The following is a 22,683-nucleotide window of genomic DNA, read 5'->3' on the forward strand; positions in this document are numbered from 1 at the left end:
TCAAACTCTCATATTGCCCACTGCTTTATACTTAGAGAAACTGTGATGTATCCAAGCATATTTTCCTCTTCCTTATTTACAATAGTTAACCTACTGAAACTTACTTTGGTGTATGGTGTGAAGGTGGTATCTTAGCTCAATTTTCCCCCAAATAATCAAAATTCTCAACCTCATTTGCTAAACAATCCCCCCTCCCTAAAGCAGAACTCTGAGCCTTGGAATCACTGAGATGTTTGGGAACTTGGTGCAGACATTGTAGAGCTGATTCAAGCTAGATGAGGTTTCTAGTCCCTTCCAACTATAAGCTGCTGGTCTGTAGTGGGCAAAGGCTTCCAGGCAGCTACCAGTAAGGCAAGTCATACCACTGGGGTGAGAAGGATGGAGGTTTAACAGGGTACGTGTGAAGCCTACCTTCCTCTGGAAGAGCCCACAACCCCAGGGAAAGGCCTTTTGCTCTCTCAATGTAGTTTGAGATGAGTAAGGGCTCTCACCCTAGAATCTAGGTAGTTAGTTATTCCTTGGATCTTCCTCAACTCCCCCAAGGTCAATGCCTCCAGGGGCTTAGCCTCCCCCCCTCACATTGGCAGAGGTCCCACCTTTGCCTTGTGACTTCCAGGCTCTTTCCTTCCTTATCTGTAACCCCGCTTGGCCTACATCCCACCGGGCAGCAGTGAAACCCAGAGTGAAGGTGACCAGAGGGACTGGGCAATCTGTGCCAAGCACTCCCAATGACCCTCCTGGAGGTCTTCAGCACCGCCCCTCCCCCCACTCACTGGGGTGCTCTCCTTCAGGGCAGACACCCAGGCTTTGTGAGGTGACCTCCTCCTCTGCAGTGAACAGGATTACTGAGGCTGTAGCAACTGGGATCCTGAGGGTTTCTGAGGAGACCACACTGCTGACACCAGAGTCAGGAGGGCTAAGGCCCAGGAGAGGAGAGGGAAAAACGAGAAGTTCAGGAAGGGAAAGGAAAAAGCAAGGCCAGGGATAGGCTGGCCAAGCCAGAGTCTTCCTATGCCTTCTCCGCCATCATGGCTTCTGTCCCTGCCCCCACCATGTCCCCAGCTGTCATCATCTACCTGCTCCCCTTTCCTCCTGGGCCAGCTCTGTCCATCTCCCCCTGCTCTGCAGGCCTCAGAGAGGCCAAGCTCCCGAGGCCTGGGCCACAGCACCTCCCCACCCAGGCCCTGGCTGGGCATCTTAGAGACCGACAGGCCAGCACACTGTCGGTGGAGCGACCCTGGCCTGGAAGAGGGTGAAAGAGGCTCCTGGAGCCTGTGCCCAGGTGTGTCCACAGGCCAAGACCACTGAGAACCCTCCTCCCCACCACTGTTACCTGACACAAGGCGAAGTGCAGAGGATTTCTATTAGCAAGCCCTAGAGCTCCCGTAACCTTATTTTCTAAAACCAAACTCGGGATTTAAAATGAGGACCATGCTGGAAGAGCTGTCCTGGGCAGCCCCAGCTCCAGAGTTGGCCCACATTGCCCGAGGCAGGAGGTGGGTCTTATTTGGGGCCCTCTTGGGCTCTGCCACTGGGTGTGGGTCTACCTCTTCACAGCTGCCTCCAGCAGCCAAGCCCCTTTTTGCCCTGTCCCAGCCCCTCTGATTGATAAACAGGGGGTTGGCTGCCTTCCCCTCAGCAGGGCTGCTGCCTTTCACCTTGATTTCCCCAGGGCTCTAGGCAGCAGCATTGATAAACCGGCATCCCCACCAGCTGGTCCCCTCCCCCACCCAGTCTGCCAGGCTGGGAGCCACTTGCTGCCTCCTGAACGCTGTTTAGGTTCTTTCTCTGCACCTTGGGAGAGCTCCCATGGCAGGAGCGGGCCCCCAGCAGAGATCTGCAAAGCAGAGGCTCCTTGTTCTGGGGCTGGACAGAGAAACTTGCCTTTTTCTGGGATACTGCTGAGAGTAGAGAAGACAGCTGAACTGGGCTCTGAAAGATGAGTGTGTTAGTATGTGTTAACAAGGGAAATGAGAGGCGAAAGTGCACCCAAAGCCCAACAGAGAAGATCCGAGAATATGCAAAATTCAAAGCAACAACTTTTTTTTCTTCTCTTAATATTTTTAAGGATCTTCGTAGTGCTGCCCTATGCTAGAAGCTGGGGGTAAAACAGAAGACAGACATGACACCTGCTTAGTGCAGCTTACATTAGAGGGGAAGAGAAACAAACAAACAAACAAAAAAACAGAGATTATGCTAAGTATTCTGAAGGACAGAGACCAACAGGAAGGTATCCGGTGAGGCCTGAAGGATGAGAAGCCATGAAGTGGAAGGGAGTGGGGCGCTGAGGCTGGACAGCTGGGCCAGGCAGGCCTCTGGACCTTGGCCTCTCTCAGGCCTGCAGAGCAGGGGGAGATGGACAGAGCAGGCCCAGGAGAGGGAGCAGGTAGATGACCTGGAGCAGGGGACACAGAAGGGAAAGCCATGATGGAGAAGGCTGCAGGGAGACTCTGGGCTGGAATACACCCAGAGGGGCCAGGTGGCTAAAGAGGTAAAATGGGGCAAAAACAAGTGGGGGGTGGGGGTGGGGTGGGGAGGGAGGTCTGACCCCAGACTGCTCCCCCACCCCCACCCCAGCTGCCCCAGAAGAGCATCCCACCTGCTCCACCCAGTGCCGAGGCCATCTAAGCAGAGTGAAGATGTCAGAGAGAAAACCCCAAATCGGATTGTGGCTCCTGTTCCCCCTTAATGAGGTTCATTATCAGCTGCTTTGATCCCTGCAAAACCCGGGCTGCCAGGCGGATTAGGAGCAGCCCCCTAATCCCGCTGCCTCCTCCCTGCTGAGCAGCCGGCCCAGGCCCCACTGGCTCTCACAGCCAAGCCCTTTCTTTCCTTGAGGAAGAGCCGAGGTGCAGGACACGGGGCTGAGGCAGTGCCTTGGGCAGAACTGGACACACCGAGGCAGGTGTTCCCTGGGACAGTGGAACAGGAGAAAGCAGGGGCGGCCATTGCTGAGCCTTGCTCTGGTGCATCTGGAGACTGAAGGGGCCTGGAGCACAAACAGCACCATGGCAGTGGGTGAGGGCCCTGTCCAGGAGAAATGTGGGCACCTCCACTGCAGGGCTTGGTGAGGCACCTTCTCCCCTGCGGGCCAGGAGCTGTGTGTGCTGGGGAAACCAAGTCTGGCTGGACTCCAGGTGAGGCGGGACTTGGCACATTCTGTGCAGGCTGGATACGAGGTCTCCAAGCAGCAAGTCAGAGAACACACTGATGTCTGCCTTAGTAAAAATAATTTATTCCCCCGCCCAGCAGTGCTGGAGAGTGAGAAACAAGCGTGTTTACAGCATTACCCTCCCCGCAGACCATTCAGTTCCAATTCCTCATGTTGGCAAGTAGAACCTGAAGGACAACCGCTCTCTACCCCAACCCAGCACCCTTCACATTCAAAGATTAGCATCTGTTTTGGAAACCAAAAAGATAAAAGACTCGCTCAGAGAGGGGTAAAGCCCAATGAAGAGAAGCCAAAGCACTTTCAAAAAAGCAATCATCTTGTCCTCAAAGCGTCACTCTACCTCACTCCTAAGCCAGAGCCAAGGCACTATCGAACCCAACATCCTTCCCTATATCTCAGGCCGCCACCTCATCAGGTCCCGCCAAGCAAGCTACTGACCCTGCAGTTCGGCCACCCTCACCCACCCAGCTGGGCAAGTCCACACCACTTCCCACCTATTCTCTTCCTGCAGCAGAGGTCTGAAGCTTCCACACCCCACCTGGGGCCAAATCCCACCCAGGAGCTCTGAGGGATGGAGGATGGGCAGGCCACTGAGGGCCAGAGGTGGACCTTCCTATCTGGTGCATAGACCTCTTTGTGTCAGAGGGAGAAGAACAGGCGAGTCTTGGAATGCCCGCCCAGACCAGGGGACCTTCCTCTGGATGTGAAACCTTGGAAACTGTGGCCTCACTCGCCCCAGTTTAGGGCCAAGATCAAGCGGGAGACACTGAGGCTTCAGCAAGAATGGGGCAGGATTGCAAATAAGCTGAAAAACAGGAATTTGGTGTTGAGAGGCCAGGGACCGAGCCACCCAAACCAGCCCTTCCTTCTGCTATCAGATAGACCTGGACCCTGTCATGTCTAAGGAACACTCTTTCCAAAAGGCCCAAGGAAGGTCACTGGAGCAACTGGCTTCCCTGGACTTCTCATTCTCCTAAGCTGGGCAGGGAGGAGTGGGAGGACAGAAGAGGGAGATAGGGGCTGGAAGAGCCCCATGGATATGGCAGCTCCCTTTCCTTTGTCCCCCAAGTTGGCTGGTTCAGGCTGCGGTGTGGCTGGCACGGCCCTTCAGAGCCCTCATCCTGGCCCGGAAGTAGGTGTACACGGCCAGCAGGCCCATGAAGGACAGGGAGTAGAGCCCCACACAGAGGCTGATGTCCAGGTGGGAAAAGCCCCCTTCCAGCACCTGCAGCCACTGGCCTCGGCCCTGCCTGGCTCCGGCCTCGGGCTCTCCCTCAGGGACGCTGGCCAGCTGCTTGGAGTTGCGGCCCACTCGCCTCAGCTCTAAAGGGCCCCTGAGGTGGTCCTTCTCAGCCATGAACTCGGCCAGTAATACAGCCCCTGTGTCTCGCTTGCTCAAGCGTCGCTGCCCCTGGAGCTGCTCCAACTCATCCCTTGGATGCCCTGCTACGTTCTCAGGAGGTCCCTGGTCCGGTGCAGCACCGGTCATACCCAGGCCAGGGCTTGGTTCCTGGAAACGACTTGCCCCAGATTTCTCAGCTGGAACACCTGGAATATCCGGAATGATGTTTCTGGGGGACTCTGTTCCTGGGCCCACAGTGACTGCAGCCTCCTCAGGGCCCAGAGTTGGGTTTCCGGTTGCCAGCTCCAGTGCTCCAGTCACCAGCTGCAAGGCACTTGCCTTCCGCTCCCTATCCCTCCGGAGGTCTGGCCCAGCCTGAGGAAGGCCCAGGACGATGTTACTTGGGGAGAAGTGGGCCTTGAGGAACCTGAGGGTGGCATCTAGGTTCCACTCAGGCTCACCCTGGAGTTCATTGTGGCAGGCAGAACAGAGTTCACGGGTTGGCCACTGCACCTTGGGGAAGTGGGGGTCCTCACTGGGGGCACCTAGAGAGAGAAGCACACACAGCCAGCTGTGACACACGGGTTCCACCAGGAAGCCCTGGCTTCATTCCTCCCTTCAGAATGCCAGCTTTCTCTTCTGCAAAGAGGGCTCCCCTTCAATGTAGCTAAAGGACTAGCACAGGGCCGGCCCTCAGCAGGAGCTCAGCGCATGGTGCCTCTCAGGGAGGAATCCCCTCCTCCCACCCAGGCAGGCCCAGCCAGGACTATACAGTGTCCCAGGGAAGTGTGGACAGCTCCATTCCTGCCACTCCTCAGTGTTACCGAGGCCCTGCCTCCCCTCTTGACTTCACTGCCAGTTTGGACTCCTGGGTAAGACATGGTAAAGGGCGGGAAGACTCGGAATGGTCTGTTTTGCAGTTTTTGGTTGGTCTGCTGGTGGTGGTATTTGTTTTTTTTTTTTAATTTTTAAGAACATTTCCAGTTTATACAGTGCATATAGATTACTTTTGTAACTAAAAGAAAAAAAAATTTTTTTAAATAAGAGTCGCTGCCCTTGGTGATTCTATAGAAGCTCTCTGCAGCAAGCCTAGGGGTATGTAGGAGTAATTTCCTTCTCAGATGGATTCCTGGGGTGTGGGGAGGCCTGGGGCCTAGATGGAGAAAGGGCGAGCTGGGGAGAGGGAGGGAGTTGCCTTGACTACCAGGCTATTCGGGGCCCAAGTGGGGCCAACTCTCCAGGCAGAGACTTGCCCCCACCCTCTCACTTGCACAGCCGAGGGAATGTCAATTTGCTCATCTCTCTTGCAGGAATGCCCTCTCTTAAAAGTTTTACTAGGAAAATAGAAGCTGTTGACCACAGTGAAGCTGCAAATTATGTAAAAGTCAAAATGGGGACCTTGGGGTGGGGCACCAAGTAGATTCCAGGGGGTTGGGTCCCAGTGAATAGTAAGAATGACCAGGCCTCACAAAGTAAGCACTCAGTACAGACCTGCCAAATGTTATTAGTTTGATCTGAAAGAACCACACCAGAGAGGGTACTGTCAGGGAGAGGCCCCAGCTCCCGGCCCCTCCAGTGGTAGGTGGGCCACTCAGCACTCCTGCAGCTGGGCCCTGAGGGAAGCTGGGAGCCTGCGGAGGTCGTGGGGCTGGAGGGTTAACTGGAGCATTTTGTGGCAAGGGGCAGGAAAGCCGGAGGGGTGGGGGCGGGGCAGGAGGAGAAGGCAGGCACTTGTCTCCTTTTCAAAGTCCACCAGGAGGTCCCAGGAGACCAAGACCAAGTGCAGGGCTGTACCACCACCTGCTCCATTCAGCTCCTTTAACCTCGGCTCCACCCCCAGGCTTTATCCCATTCCCTCTTCCGGCCCCTGGAAGCCTGTTGGCAGCCTCATGCACCTCTCCCCCCACTAGCCTGGCCACAGATGGCTCCCGCCTCCCAACTCTGCCAGCCTCTGGTCACTCCCTGGAGTCTAATGCTTTTGCCTGTTGACCCATTAGACCCCTGTGCCTGGGGAAAAGAAAACATTGTAAATAAGAGAAACTCAGAGAAGACAAGGCCTCCCCTTATGGGAATCAGTCCCTAGTGTTTCCAGGAAGGACCTGGTCTCTCTTTTCCAGCCCATTCTATCCTTAGCTCCTCCTCCCTCTTAGTGTGAGTAAGGAGACAACAGCCAGGAGGCAGAGCAGGAGAGGCAGGAGTCCTGGGACCCTAACAGGCCAGAGAGGGGCCCTGGTGCAGGGGAAAGAGTAGCAATGGCATCAGAAAACCAGGGTCTTAAAGTGTCAAAGTCTTGAGTTCCTCATCTAGAAAATGGGTCTAATGATACTGCCATACATCAACAGGGCTGGGAGGGCATGGAAAAGGTTTCGTGAGCTGTGAGGCATGGGGTGGTGCCTAGGAGGCAGTGAGTGTCCCCTTCCTCCGCCTCTGGCCCAGGACTCCGCAGTTCCCCCACCTTGTCCTCCCTCTGTTGGCAACTCCAGCCTTGAGGGTGGCCCTTCCTTACCTGCGAGGCGAGCATTGACCTTGTTGTGGCTAGCCCAGAGCCAGAGTACAGCGCCATCCAGACTGTTCACCTGGTGCATGGAGGCAGCGGCCATCTGCTCAAAGTGACCAGCGCAAACTCGACAACCAAAGAAGTTTCGAACATAGCCCCGGATAGCTTGGAGGACCTCCTGGGGTTTGGCTACAGGGAGAGGAGATGCTGTTCACAGGGGGCCCCGCCACCATTCCCTCCCTGGGCTGCCCTGTCTCCATCTCCACCATGGTCAGCCCTCCACCGGACACCCTACACCCAGCCCATCCAGTGAGGGGCCCCAGTGTCTCCTTGTCTACTTCCCCACCTCTGAGGGATCACTTTAGAGTTGCCCCCATCTCCTTTCAAACTCCTAAACCCAGATTCCCTTCTACGCCATTCATCCAGATTCTTGTCATTTATTTGCTTTCAGGATAAAGTCCAAGCTCTTCAGGAGGACACACAGACGCCTTATGATGTGGCTAGAGAGGTAAGCAAGGCTCACAGCACCCACCCCTCCAGCCCTACGCCCCTATCTGGTCCTACCTGTGTTTGCTGGCCTTCCTGCTCTCGTCTCACTCAAGCACTCTGGCACTCCTACAAGTCTGTCCTGACCTGGCTCTGCACACACCCTAGCTTGTGTCCACCTCCCCTTGCCTTCCTCCCACCCTTCCATGGGGCGGCTGGACTGGCCTTGGCAAAAGCTCTGAACACATCCTCCACCACCCTGCCCTAACTGAAACCAGACTCCTTCCTGAAGATATCACCACTCCCCCAAACACAGCCCTTTTAAACTCTTTTGTCTCCCACACCCCATACACCTCAGGGCTGGAGTAAGCATCCTCCCTGCTGTTTGCTGCTTCCAAAATCTCTCTTGCCTGCTGCAAAAACCCCAACCCTTTAAAAGCTGATCTCTTAGTCTTTTTGCCCCCTCATCCACTACAACTTCAGCACGTGGCTCCGTCCCACTTACCACACTCCCCATGCCATCATGCCTGGCAACTCTAGCACCCATGCCCATCCATGCCTTGCCTCTCCATTCCCTGGCCTCCTCAGCTCTAACCATCTTTTCCTACATCCACCTCAGTTGCCCTCTGTGGCCACATCCAACTCCTGATCTTCGGCTCTATCACACCCTCCCCTCCTCCAGGAGTTTACTCCTGTAAATATCTTCTTTCTTTACTGCATCATCAATTTCTCCCTTAATACAGGATCATTCCAACTGGTAAAAACAATTACAATAAAGAAGTGCCTTCCCTGAGCCCACAGCCCCTGCAGTAGTAGTTGTTGTTGTTAGCTGCCATCAAGTCAGCTCCGACTCATGGCGACCTACGTACAACAGAATGAAATGCTGCCCAGTCCTATGCCATGATTGCTGCTATGTTTGAGTCCATGGTTGCAGCTATATTTCATCAATCCATCTCACCGAGGGTTCTCTTCGTTTTCACCGACCCTCTACTTTACTGAACATGATGTCCTTTTCCAGCCCCATTATCTTCAATATTTTCAGTCTACTCCACCACTCCACTAAAGCAGCTCCTGCACCACCTCTCAGCAGCATTAACTCAGCTGACTACATCTTCCTTCTTGAAACACTTTATTTTGGGGCCCTCTTGCAACCTCGGCGGCTGCTCCTTCTCAGTCTCCTTTGCTGGCGCCTCCTCCTCTGGCAGAGGTCTGGAAGCTGCAGTGCCCAGAGCTCAGTCCTCAGCCCTCTTCTCTACCTACCCACTAGTGATCTCATCCAGTCTGTGGCTTTAAATATCATCAATATGCTAATGATCACAAAATTCATGTCTTCATCCTGGACCTCTCCCCAGAGCTCCAGACTCCAAAGTCTACATCTCCATTTGGATGTCTAATAGGCATAAAACTTATGCCCCCTCACCCAACAGGACTGACTCCCTCCCATCCTTAAGTCTTCCCATTTCTCAGCACATAGGACCATCGTCCATCACATGCTCAGGCCAAACAACTCTGAAGCTGACCTTGAGTCCTAGTTCCCACATACTCTTCATCCAATCCATCGTAAGTCCTATTAGCTCTATCTTCATAATAGTCCTAAAGCTGACCACTTCTTCCATCTGCACACTGACAACCCTAGTCCAGGCCACCACCATCTCGCCTAGGTATTTCCACAACTTCCTAACTGGCTGTCTGCCTCTGCCTTGTCCTACTAGATCACCTCCACCCAGCAATCTTTCTTTAAACCATGAATCGCTCCCACTCCCCAACGGTTTCTCATTAGCTGAAACTGAAATCTAAACCCCTCATCCAGCCCTCCAAGCCCACACATGCTCGCCTCCTCTCCCTCCCTCCTTGCACAGCCTCATCTGTCTTGGTGGCCTTCTTTCATGCTGCCAACATGCCAGATGTGTTCTCTGCACCTGCTGGTCCTTGGCCTGGAAGGTTCTCTGCCCAGCTTTCCTCAGCTGCTTCCTTCTCATCATTCAGATCTCTGCACAAGGTTACCTCCTCAGAGAAGGCTTCTCCAACCACCCTCTCAAAAAAAAAAAAAAAGGCACCCTCCTTCTTAGCCCCCTTTTCTACACCACTGTGCTTTGTCTTCGTAGCACTCATCATTATCCCTGTCATTATTTATGTGCTTATATCTATCTCCCACTATTGGAATACTGGCCCTTTGAGAGCAGGAACTCTGTGTCTTATGCACTGCTCTATCCCCAGTGCCTTGTGTGGTGCCTGGCATTTTGGAGATGCTCCATAAATAGTGGTTGATGGACTGACTGGCTCAGCTTTCTACATGTCCAGCAGGTCCCCTCATTCACTCTGCCTTTGTACAGGCTGTTCCCTCTGTCTGGGCAGCTCTTCTTTCCTGGTGAACTCCTATTCATCCACCAACTCTCGGTTGCTTCCTCTGTGAAGCTTCTTGCCCCTCCAAACAGAGCTGAGCGTGCCCTCTCTTCTACCCACACATCCCTGCTCTTCCCCTTGGCTCTTGGCCCTGGCCCACTGCAGGACAGCTCTCTGTGCATGCTGCTTCACCCTAGATAGCCCACAGAGCAGGGCCTGCCTCTTTTTCAGCTCTGCATACTCCAAGCCGAGCCAGGGTCTGGTATACACCTGGTTCCTCAATAAATATGTGTCAGTCAAATGCCCATCCTTTCAGCCATTAAAAGCAGGTGTGAGACAGTGTGGGTCCTACAGAGTGGCAGCACACTTTGGGGAGGGGAACAGAGCAGGAGGGGACACATGTTCACTTCCTCTAGGAAATCTTCTCAGTGGGAAATAAGATAAAATTGGTCAAAGTACACAGTCTCAACTATGTAAACTGTGAAAGAGACATAGTTCTCTTTATGAGAGTATAAAAAACAGAACTGCAGATTTTTCATTAAGACTGAAAAAAAGCAAGCTATGAGCCCCAAGAAAGCCAGAGGGGAGCCTCGGTGCCCTAGAGTTTGGGGAAATACTCCTTCCACCAGCACCCCAGACACAGGGGACAGGGCTGGGTGAATTCTCAAGGTCCTTCCCATCTTTGATTGGTTCCATCCTGGAAACACGTGGCCAGCTGCACGTATAGAATTCCCACTGGAGCCCCAAGACTGTTTGCCCCATCCACTAAATAGCAATCTGCAGCGGGGAGCTGGTGGGTAAACTCCAGGGCATCACCCTGCTCCTCATCCCCATCAAGGTGAAAGACAGGGCAAGGTCTGAGTCACAGGAAGTGAACAGGTCCTGAACTTACCTGTTCCTTGTGGGTGGTATAAATTTTGCCGAGTTGCCTGTACAGTCAGGATGTGGAAGAGAATCCAGAGAGAGCAGGGAAAGCCCCGGAAATGTGGCTCACTCCCCTGGCAGCCAACCCAGTTCACCTTCTTGGCAATAACAGCACCCTAAGGGACACACATGAGTGTACATGAGTGTGTATATGAGAAGAAACTGGACGGGATGGCAGATGAGGAAAGAAGCTTCCAGGTCAGCTTCCAGCTTCCAGCCCTAAGACAAAAGAGGTTTCTTTCTCAGTCTATCACCTTGAAGATAGTATTTCCCTTCTACCAAGTACATCCATCAAGGGAACAACAGATTGGAAAACCTATGACATAGATCAGATTAGATCCTTAATCCAGTCTCAATTTCTCTATCTGTAAAACTGGGGGGCAGGGGGAGGGATAATTTCTGAGGTCCCTTCAAGCTTTGACACCCTACAGTCTGTAAGATTTTGTGCCTCTCCTGGCTGAGTGGCCCACCTGTGCAAACAGCAGCACGAGCAGAAGGATCAAGGAAGCCAAGCTCAGGAGGACGAGATGCTTGGAGACAACAGAGGACAGAGGTTAAAAACTCTGGGGTCTCAACTGGATCTCTATATGCCAAAGAATGAAATTGGATCCATACCTCACACCATATATGAAAATTAACTCAAAATTCCCTAAATATAAGAACTAAAATCATAAAACTCTTAGAAGAAAACACAGAGGTAAAACTTTAAAACCTTGATTTTGACAGTGGATTCTTAGATGGGACACTGTCTTAGTTATTTAGTGTTGGTATAACAGAAATGCCACAAGGGGGTGGCTGTAACAAAGAGAAATTTATTTTCTCACAGTTTAGGAGGCTAGAAGTCCAAATTCAGGGTGCCAGCTCTAGGGGAAGGCTTTATTTGTCAGCTCTGGGGGGAAGGTCCTTGCTCTTCTGCTTATTTCCTGGTTCCTTGGAGATCTCTATGTGTCTTGGCATCTGTCTTTCCCCATCTCTCCTCTGCTCACTTGTTTAATCTCTTTTATATCTCAAAAGAGATTGACTGAAGATGCACCCTACATTAATGCTGCCTCATTAAGATAACAAAGACAACCCGTTCCCAAATAGGATATAACCACAGGCATAGAGGTTAAGATTTATAGCACATATTTTGGGGGGCCATAAGTCAATCCATAACAGACACCCAAACATGAGCAACAAGAGACAAAGTAGATAAATCGGACTTGATCAAAATTAAAAGCTTCTGTGCATCAAAGGACTTTATCAACAAAGTGAAGAGACAACCTACAGAATGGAAGCAAATATTTGGGAACCATATATCTGATAAGAGTTTAATATCCAGAATATATGAAGAACTCCTACAACCCAACAACAAAAAGACAAACAGCTTGTTTAAAAATGGGCAAAGGACTTGAATACAGGTAGTTCCCAACTTACAACAGGGATCTGTCCTGACAACTCTGTTGTAAGTCGGTTCTAATGTTAAGCTGACTACCTCAATTTTTTTTTTTTAGTTTTCATTATTATTGTCTTTTATTATCAGTGTCTTTATAAATCTGGCAGTGTTTTGAACAGTAAATCATAAAATTGAACATCTGTGTGTGAACATCTGAGAATGATAACATTAACAAATTACATGCTGCTGCATATTACTAACGATAAGATGTACCAAAAAAAAAAACACCACCACCACCAGAAGGCCGTAAGTTTGCTTCGTTGTAACTCAGATATGTCATAAGTTAAGGAATACCTGCAGACATCTTACCAAAGAAGTAATACGAATGGCCGATAAGCTCATGAAAAGATGTTCCATGTCATTAGCCATTAGGGAAATCCAAAACAAAATCACAATGAGATTATCACCTCACACCCACTGCTAAAAAAAAAACCACACTTGTTGCTATCTAGTCCGTTCGACTCATAGTGACCCTATAGAACAGAGTAGAAATGCCTCGGAGGGTTGTCAATGAGCAGCTGGTGGATTTGAACTGCCAACCTTTTGGTTAGCAGCCAACCTCTTAATCACTGCACCAGAAGGGTTCCCCACTCCCCACACCCACTAGGATGGCTAATATCAGAAAAACATAAACTCACAAGTATTGGTGAAGATGTGGAAAAATTGGAACCCTGGTACAGATGTTAGGGAAAACATTTTGATGGTTCCTCAAAAAATTAAATATAGAATTACCATACAACCCAACAATTCCACTCCTCGGTATATACCCAAGAAACTTGAAAGCAGGTACTCAAACACAAACTTGTACACCAATGTTCACTGCATTGTTATTCACATTAGCCAAAAGGTGGAAACAACTTAAATGTCCATCAACAGATGAATAAATAAATAAAACATGGTATATAAAAATATATATATATATATATTTTTATATACACACAATGGAATATTATTTAGCCATAAAGAGAAATGAAATTCTGGTACATGCTACAACATAGATGAACCCTGAAAACATTATGCTGAGTGAAATAGGTTAGACAGAAAAAGATGAATATTGTATAATTCCACTGACATGAAATATCTAGAATAGGCAAATACATAGAGATAAAAATTTATTAGTGGTTACCAGGAGCTGGGGGGAGGAAGGGATGAGACTTATTGCTGAAGAGGACTGAGTTTCTGCTGTGGGTGATATAAAACTTTTGGAAATGGATAGTAGTTATGGTAGCACAACATGATAAAAATGAACTAAAATAAACTAATGTCACTGAATTATACACTTAAAAATTGTTAAAATGGCAAGCTTTGTGTTATATATTTTACCACAATAAATAAAGTCACAAATGTGTGTGCATAATATGTATATATATAAATATTTTTCCTGATGGCACAATGGTTAAGTGCTTGGCCATAAACCAAAAGGTTGGCAATTTGAACCCACAAGCGGCTCTGCAGGTGAAAAGACCTGGTGATCTGCTCCTGTAAAGATTACAGCCCAGGAAACCCTATGGGGAAGAGTTCTACTCTGTTCTACAGGGTTGCTATGAGTTGGAATCAACTCGATGGCACTCAACATACATGTACATATTCAGAAGAGGCATAGCATCACACTCATCATCAAAAAGAACATTTCAAGATTTGTCCTGAAGTATAACACTGTCAGCTATAAGATAATATCCACATATGCCTACAAGGAAGATCAGTTAATTCAACTATTATTCAAATTTACGTACCAACCACTAAGGCCAAAGATGAAGAAATTGAAGATTTTTACCAACTTCTATAATCTGAAATTGGTTAAACATGCGATCAAGATGCATTGAAAATTACTGGTGATTGGAATGCAAAAGTTGGAAACAAAGAAGGCTCGGTAGTTGGAAAATACAGCCTTTGTGATAGAAACAATGCCAGAGATCACATGATTGAATTCTGCAAGACCAATGACTTATTCATTGCAAATACCTTTTTTCAACAACATAAATGGTGACTATACACATGGGCCTCACCAGATGGAAGATACAGAAATCAGATCGACTGTATCTGTGGAAAGAGACGACGGAGAAGCTCAATATCATCAGTCAGAACACGGCCAGGAGCCAACTGCAGAACAGACCATCAATTGCTCATATGCAAGTTCAAGCTGAAGGTGAAGAAAATTAAAACAACTCCATGAAAGCCAAAGTACGACCTTGAATATATCCCACCTGAATTTAGGAGACTATCTCAAGAATAGATTTAATGTATTGAACACTAAGGACTGAAGATCAGATGAGCTGTAGGATGACATCAAAGACATCACACATGAAGAAACAAAAGGTCATTAAAAAGAAAGAAAAGACCAAAACGGATGTCATAAGAGACTATGAAAGTTGCTCATGGAGGCAGAGTAGCTAAAGTAAATGGAAGAAATGAAGTAAAAGAGCTGGAAAGAAGATTTCAAAGGGAGGCTAGAGAAGACAAAGTAAAGTATTATAATGAAATATGCAAAGACCTGGAGCTAGAAAACCAAAACGGAGGGAACACCTTTGGCATTTCTCAAGCTGAAAGAACTGAGGAAAAAATTCAAGCCTTGAGTTGCAATACTGAAGGATTCTACGGGCAAAATATTGAATGACACAGGAAGCATCAAAAGAAGGGAGGAAGACACAGTCATTGTACCAAAAAGAATTGGTTGACATTTCAGGAGGTAGCATATGATCAAGAGCCAACAATACTGAAAGAGGAAGTCTAAGCTACACTGAAGGCACTGGAGAAAAACAAGACCCCAGGAACTGACTGAATACCAACGGAGACGTTTCAATAAATGGATGCGACACTGGAAGCACTCACTCATCTATGCCAAGAAATTTGGAAGACAGATACCTGGCCAACCAGAGATTCATATTTGGGTCCACTGCAAAGAAAGGTGATCCAACCGAATGTTGAAATTATCAAACAATATCATTAATATCACATGCAAGTAAAATTTTGCTGAAGATAATTAAAAAGTGGTTGCAGCAGTACATCAACAGGGAACTGCCAGAATTTCAAGCCAGATTCAGAAGAGGATGTGGAACAAGGGATATCATTGCTGATGTCAGATGGATCTTAGCTGAAAAGCAGAGAATATCAGAAAGATGTTTACCTGTGTTTTACTGACTATGCAAAGGCATTTGATTGTGTGGATCATAATGAATTACGGATAACAGTGCCAAGAATGGAAATTCCAGAACACTTAACTGTGCTCATGTGGAACCTGTACATAGAACAAGAGGCAGTCATTTGAACAGAACAAGGAGATACTGCATGGTTTAAAGTCAGGAAAGGTGTGTGTCAGGGTTGTACCCTTTCATCATACTTATTCAATCTGTATGCTAAGCAAATAATCTGAGAAAGTGGACTATATGAAGAAAAATGCAGCATCAGGATTAGAGGAAGACTCATTAACAATCTGCAATATGCAGATGATACAACCTTGCTTTCTGAAAGCGAAGAGGAGCTGAAGTACTTACTAAAGAAGATCACAGACCATAGTCTTCAATACAGATTACACCTCAAAGTAAAGAAATTAAAAATCCTCACAACTGGACCAATAAGCAACATCATGATAAATGGAGAAAAGACTGAAGTTGTCAAAGATTTCATTTTACTTGGATCCACAATCAACACCCATGGAAGCAGCAGTCAAGAAATCAAACGATGCACCACACTGGGCAAATCTGCTGCAAAAGACCTCTTTAGAGTGTTAAAAAGCAAAGATGTCACCCTGAGGACTAAGGTGCCCCTGATCCAAGCCACAGTGTTTTCAATTGTCTCATATACATATAAAACCTGGACAATGAATAAGGAAGACCAAAGAAGACTCTATGCCTTTGATTTGTGGTGTTGGCGAAGAATATTGAATATACAATGGACTGCCAAATGAATGAACAGATCTATCTTGAAAGAAGTACAACCAGAATGCTCCTTAGAAGCAAGGATGGTGAGATTACATCTCACATACTTTGGACATGTTATCAGGAGGGATCAGTCCCTGGAGAAGGACATCATGCTTGGTAAAGTAGAGTGTCATCAAAAAAGAGGAAGACCCTCAACAAGGTGGATTAATACAATGGCTGGAACAATGGACTCCAGCATAATGATTGTGAGGATGGCACAGAACCAGGCAGTATTTTGTTCTGTCGTACACAGGGTTGCTATGAGTTGGAACCAGCTCGATGACACCTCCCAACAACAACAACAGACACACACACATATATACATGAAAAAAACAAACACCTCTGAGGTCTCACAACCAGTTTCAAAAGCCAGTTCAACCACATACTGCCTGTATGATCTCAGATAAGTTACTTCTCTTAATCTCTTAACCTCAGTTTCTTTATGTGTTAAATGGGGATAATAATGTCTACCTTCCACTAATATTATGAGAAATGAGACAATGCACGTAGTGAGCCTAGCACAGTGCCTGGTACACAGTGGGAGCCCAAAATATACCACAGTTTACTATTTATTAATGGAAGAACCCAAGCAAAATCATTGATTCCTCCCCAGAATACCAATTGGTAAAGGAGGTCAGAGATTACAGTGTCAACCCCTTCCATTCCCATAAATATTGAGGATAGGGAAAGGATCCAGACTCACCTCCTTTCTGTTGTCCAGGGCAGCTTTGAAAGAACTGTAGGGAATTTTCTTTCTCTGCTGCCTCTTGAGCCAGTCATTGGTGGAGCGCAGGAAGTTCTGGACTAAGGGCCGGCCAGGGAAGTACTATGAGGAGGAACAAGTAGAAGGTGGAGAATGAAAAACAATTCCCCCAGTGTTCCACAGCCCTGGAGAAGGGAGGGAGCTATACAAAACTGGGCCAAGGCTATTTTTTGGAATATTCCTAAACCACCAGGAAAACATTCTACCTGAGGCACAAATGTAGATTACTCACTACCTTTGCTCTGGGGCATCTGGTAACGCTGGGGTACGGGCTGAGAAGAGGAGAGAGGCTCTAAGTGGGGCTAGGCCTTGAATGGCTCTCCCTCTCAAAGCTTCAGGCTTCTGTGTGTGGTGACCCCTGACCCATACCACCCCTGTGAGGAAGGCCCCAGCACTTGTGCCGTTTCCCAGGGGCTGCTGGGAACCAGTCCTCTCTCCAGGTGGCCTTCGGATAGAGCAGCTGACTTGCTGACTGAGAGGCTGGGCTAGGCTGGCAAAAGGCCTTTCATTTGTATTCCATGGGTGGCCAGTGAGGATAGGCCAGGGGTTTATAGCCAAGATCCAAATCTTGATGGTAGCTCCCAGTAGTCTTTGAGGAACATGAAAAGCTACTCTGACAATAAGTCAACTCAAATCTGATTAGTATCAGCACTTTAAAACCACAAGGACTCCAGGGAGGAGGCTGCATTTATGCATGCACGTGTGCATATGCGCAAACACACTGGGGGTGGCTAGCTGCAGGAGATTGGGATGCAGCAGAGAGCAGGTCAGATAAACCCATGAAGAGACCAAGAGGAAGGTGGAGGGGACAGCAACACTGAGACACCTGTGGAGGAAAAGAGCAAAGAAAAACATCTGCAAGAAGGGTAGTGGAGATAATAACTAAACAGAAAAACCTGTTCCAGAGCCAGGCCTCCTCTGAGAAAGCCATGACATATCCTTATCAAACCTCAGGGGCTGGACACCTTCCCCCAGGGTGAGAAGTGGCCAGAAAGAATCTCATGCTTTGACATGCACCCTCCTCGTTAGCTCACACAGGCCTCTGGGGCTCACAACACAAATTTACAGCTTGAAGTCAGCATTTCTCATTGACCCTCGCCCGTCATATTGACTTGGAACCTTCCCCTTTCTAGGGCTAGGGTGTCAGGTGAAGGATGAATTAAGGGACTCTGGCCTACAGCGAGTCATCCTCTCAGGCCAGAACAGGGAAATCCTGGTGACTGCATGCCACCCAGTGGCCAGTCCCTGTCCAGCCACTCAGTTGAGGGAACAGATGGAGCAGGAAGACAGTCAGGCAGGGGTACCAGGGCACCCACAGGACTTCCAAAGTGCCTTCTGCCTGGTCACACCCATAGCTAGTACTTCTCAGAGCCTGAGCAGGGCAGATTAGCACTGTCCCCCTCTAGACGTTCGGTGCCCCTTGAGCGCCATGCACGTGATAGTTAAGAGCATGCTTTAGAAGTGAGTGCAGATCCCAGCTCAGCCACTTGCTGGCTGGAAGGCCTTGGAGAAGGTGATTTACTCTCTGGGCCTTTGTTTCCTCACCTAGAAAACAGAGATAATACCAGTATCCAACTTGTGGAGTTTGTTATGAGAAGTAAAAACAAGCTAATACACAAAGAGCACTTTGCAGAGTCAGGTACCCTGTCAGAGCTCAAGAAGTGGAGCCGCTACTATTGTTACTATTCAGGGAAAAGCTACCCAAGCAAGGGCCGGGCCAGAATATGCTGCAGTGTCCAGGGGAAGTGTAGGCAGAGCTCAAACAGAGGGTCTCAGAGCCGTGCCCTCAGGCCCCTCTGCTCCTGCTGTTGTATATCCCTGACTTCCCTCTGCCCCCCTGCAAGGGACCTTCCTTCATCCCAAGCTCATTTCCAGCTCCTGCTGAGGGCGGGAACTCTGGCGGCTCCACTGCAAGGTGCTGCTGAAGTATCTACACGACTCAGGTATTCTCCTTATTCTTTCCCCTCAAACTGGCTCCAAGTAGTCCCATGAGAGCCAAACACAGAGAAACCTGCTTTGCGTACAGCTGAGAGATGTGGGCAGCACACAGGAAACAACTTTCCTGGGATGATTCTTCTAGAATGGACCAGACTGGGGAGCAATGAGATGACTTTCTCATTCCCTCCTGAGGGGTACCTGTAAAGCACTCTGGGGTTCTCCTTCAGCACACGGAACCACTCAAGGCCTTTTTTTACCTCTCATTCTCTGGGAGTCAGCCCCAGGCCTCGGTGACTTGGAGACCAAGCAGCCCTCAGGGCCTCAGAGGAAAAGTCTCTAGTGCCAGGCTAGGCTGGAGAACAGGGGCTCATTCTGCTTGGGACCTTTGTGAAGGGCTGAAGGCTACCTTGCCTTAGACTGGAGCACTGCTCTGTGACGAGCACTCACTACCTCGTAGGGTCTTCTCAGTGTAATCAGACCATGAGCATGACCAAGCCAAGTAGGCCAGGAAGACCAGGACTGGAGAGGTGGGGAGGAGGGACTAGGGCAGCAGGAAGTTCCTAGGAGGGAAAGGAACAAATCATCCCAGCAGCAGACCAGCTGCCAGCAGACCTGCAGAGAAGACAGTCTCAGATCTGGCCTTCAGGCTGAGAGCTGCTGAGTCAGCAGACAGCCTCTGAGGGGACCAGAGCCCACATCTGACTCAGCAGCACTCAGCAGCAGCTCCTTGGGTTTTAAGTAGGGCAATGTTGGCAGTGGATCTGGAACGAGAGAGAGACGGAAGCAGGGAGGGTGGGAGTGAGGGAGGTGCAGAGCGAAGAGGTAGCCCTCCTCTCGCCTTCAGAGAAGGAGTGTGGCAGAGAAAAGCAGCACAGGCTCTGGAGCCCAAATTCTGGCCGTAATACCTCAGAACTAAGAAGCCAAAGGCAAGCCCCTTGACCTCTGTCCCTGGGCCTCTTAAAACGGGGATGGAGTAATTCTGGCCACCTTGCAGAGAAGTTAAGAGGGTTAAATGAAATGCTTGACACACACCATGTCCTCAGTAGGGAGTTGGTATACATCATATAGTAGTCACTTTACCAGGAAACTACACAGCAATAGGGAAGGCATGGCCAGGGCCAGGGACTCAGGTCCCCTGGGCCAGTGTGTGAGGAGGGAGAGAGGAGTTTCAGAAAAGCCACATGGGACTCCCTCCTCTCCTTCACTGTGGCATCCCATGGGCTCTGCTTTCCCAATGACCATGCAGGGAGTGAGAGGCCACACTCTAAGGCTCAGACTGAGGTCAAGGGGTGGGGCAGAAAGAGTCATAGTCACTGAGTCAGCTGGGAGTCTCCTCAGGTGTCAGGGCATCTGGACCCCTGTGTGGGAGGCCCTAGTGCGGGGTATGGCTGAGACGGGAGGGTAGCAGCCCACAGTGGACGGGGCGAGCTATGGGTCCAATTGGCCAGCCAGACCCTGAAGGGAGGGCCAGGCTGACCCTTCTCCGCCAGCATGGGGCCTGGCTTGCAGGGATACACACTAACCATATGTGGAATTGTGAAGCCCCGCTCACCTTGGCCAGCACTGCTACAAACTTTTTCAGGGCTGTCAAGCGCTGCCCCTCCAGGACCGGGAACTTGCCCACTTCAACCCGTAGGATGTAGTGTAGTGCAGATTCCAGGTCAGCCATGTAGATCTTGGAGCTGGAGACCCAGAAGGAGGCAGAGAAAGAAAGGGGCATCAACCACACGGCAGGGGCTGGGGACGGAGCACTGCTGATGGTCACAGAGTCCCATAAGTTAGCATTTGGCTCAGCCAGTGGCTAGCTGTGTGACCTTGGGCACATTACCTAACTTCTCTGGGAGGATTCAATTCCTCACCTGTAAGATGGAGATAATAATAAATTCCTCACAGGAGGATTGCTTTGAAGATTAAATGAAAATTCAAATGTAAAACCCTCAGCAGCTCCTGGCGTAGAGCAGGGGTTCTCCTCTCCAGGTCCAGGGCTAGCCCCTCCCATGACTGACTGAAGTGTTTTATCAGGTCACTAGTGGAAGGGTGAGAACTCTCTGCACTGAGCAAAGACCCCTAGGGATGGACAAACAGAACAACAGGCATGTATACACACATATCTTGGATCTCTTTGAAAGACCAAGGGTTTGGCTATCCACCAGGGCTGCGGGGCAGGAGGAGAGTTGGTGTTTGTATTTACTTCGGGCGTGACATGCTCACGGCTGCCAGGCCTCAGAGCTCAGGCCCAGCTCCATCTCAGCCCTTCTGGGCTGACCTCAGCCCTGGGGGAAGGGTTGTCAGCCCCAGGCTGGCTGTTCCACTTCGTGCCCTTCATGCTCACTTGGATTCGGGTTCAGAGCTCTGATGGGAAGAGCCCCTGGAACACTGGCTGTCTCTCCACCCCTGTCTCCTGAGACCTGGATTCTGGCCTCAGTTCTCCAGTGAGCTAGCTCTGTGAGCTTGGGCACCTCAATTCACCTCTCTAGGCCTCACTTACCTTATCTGTAAGAAAAACTAATGACTCCTGCCTCAACTCCCTCCTAGGGGTGGAGAGAGCCAACTAACAGGGGAACACTGTGACTACCTGTGCTTTACCCTTGTGGCAAAGTCCCCTCTCGGTGCTCCACCTTGGTGTCCTTGGGCTTCAGTTTACCTCACCAGTCTTGTGTTTCACCTCAAGAAATGGCCCCATGACTGAATGAGATACTGCATGGAAGGTGCCCAGCACAGAGCTTGGCACATGAGGCCTGTAAGGGTCAGCTACTGTTATGATCATACCCATCTCTCAGTCTTTCCTTCTCCCTTGATTTACTGAAAATCTTTCTATTATCACTTTCTACCCTTAAGAGTCCCTCATGAAGGATACAAAATTCTTCTTGAAATCAGATGACCTCTCCTCCAATTCTCTTGTGCATCCCCCCTCAGAAGCACCCTGACCAGTCACTTCTAGTTGGTGTGCAGCTGGGAGCTAGAGCAAGAGGTCCATAGATATAGATAGTCTACAGACTATAGACAGAAAGTCTACCACAAGAGCCTCAGAAAAAAGAGCAACTTTCTCATGCTTACAATTATAAGCACAAAGATACAGGTTACCTCAAAAGTAGTGAGCTCCCTAACACCAGAGGCATTCAAGTAAGGTTGGATACCTTCCTAGAAGGGATGCTGTGAAGGGGGACTGTAAGCTCTGTGTCAGCAGGGACTGCAGTTGCCCTCTATGTATCTGTATTCACAATACCTACCACATAGCAAGTACTCGAAAGTATGTGACAACGAAATAAATGCTTGGGTGGGAAGTTGGCTTGGAGGCCTCAGAGTACCCTTCCAAATTGATTCTACTTGTTCTTAAAGACAGTTAAACTTAAGCAATGTGAGCACTGAAAAGTATTCATTCCACTGTGAAGGATACAATTAAATGCATGGGCACTCCCTGCAGTCAGTGCTAGGGCCCTACTGCAGACTCTGGAGAGGACTGCCTGCCAACTTCTCCTCCTCCCACACATCTAAGACTATCCTGTGCCTGGCAGGCATCAGAGCGCCCAAAGGCCAAGAAGAGCCCTTAGTGGGGTGGGGAGGGAGTCTGAACTCAGAATGGCATGTGCTAAACTCATGAAAAGGAACAGGAATGAGCAAAAGAGAGAGAGAGTGTGTGTGTGTGTTTAGTGGGGGGTCTGTGATCAGAGGAAAGGCTGGGGTGGGGGGAAGGGATGAGGAGAGTGAGTTGTGGCCTTACTGATCTGCACGCTTCCAAACGGTGGGAGCAATCGTGTTAGCCGTGGTTGGCACAACCGTGGTCTGGGAAGGCTCCCTGGTGACCCCAGAGAGCCTCTGCAGGTAAGCAGTATAGAAGGACCTGGATTCCACAAGCCTGTGAAGGA

The 22,683-nt window shown here is 49.5% G+C and overlaps 1 protein-coding gene across 1 annotated transcript in view; it reads right to left on the reverse strand.

Annotated features, from left to right (window-relative positions):
* Positions 1-3,215: 3,215 nt before the first annotated feature.
* The window catches only part of QSOX1 (quiescin sulfhydryl oxidase 1), a 46,558-nt gene continuing 27,090 nt past the window's right edge, over positions 3,216-22,683 (reverse strand). Inside the window, exons 7-12 of the mRNA XM_064276563.1 lie at positions 22,539-22,673; positions 20,370-20,499; positions 16,820-16,942; positions 10,733-10,880; positions 7,021-7,200; positions 3,216-5,059 (exon numbers count right to left, since the gene is read on the reverse strand). Coding sequence (XP_064132633.1) covers positions 4,251-5,059; positions 7,021-7,200; positions 10,733-10,880; positions 16,820-16,942; positions 20,370-20,499; positions 22,539-22,673 — 1,525 coding nt within the window. The 3' untranslated portion in view covers positions 3,216-4,250. The remainder of the gene's footprint in view (positions 5,060-7,020; positions 7,201-10,732; positions 10,881-16,819; positions 16,943-20,369; positions 20,500-22,538; positions 22,674-22,683) is intronic.

This window comes from Loxodonta africana, chromosome 25, assembly GCF_030014295.1.
Source record: "Loxodonta africana isolate mLoxAfr1 chromosome 25, mLoxAfr1.hap2, whole genome shotgun sequence".
In the NCBI taxonomy this organism is placed as follows: domain Eukaryota; kingdom Metazoa; phylum Chordata; class Mammalia; order Proboscidea; family Elephantidae; genus Loxodonta; species Loxodonta africana.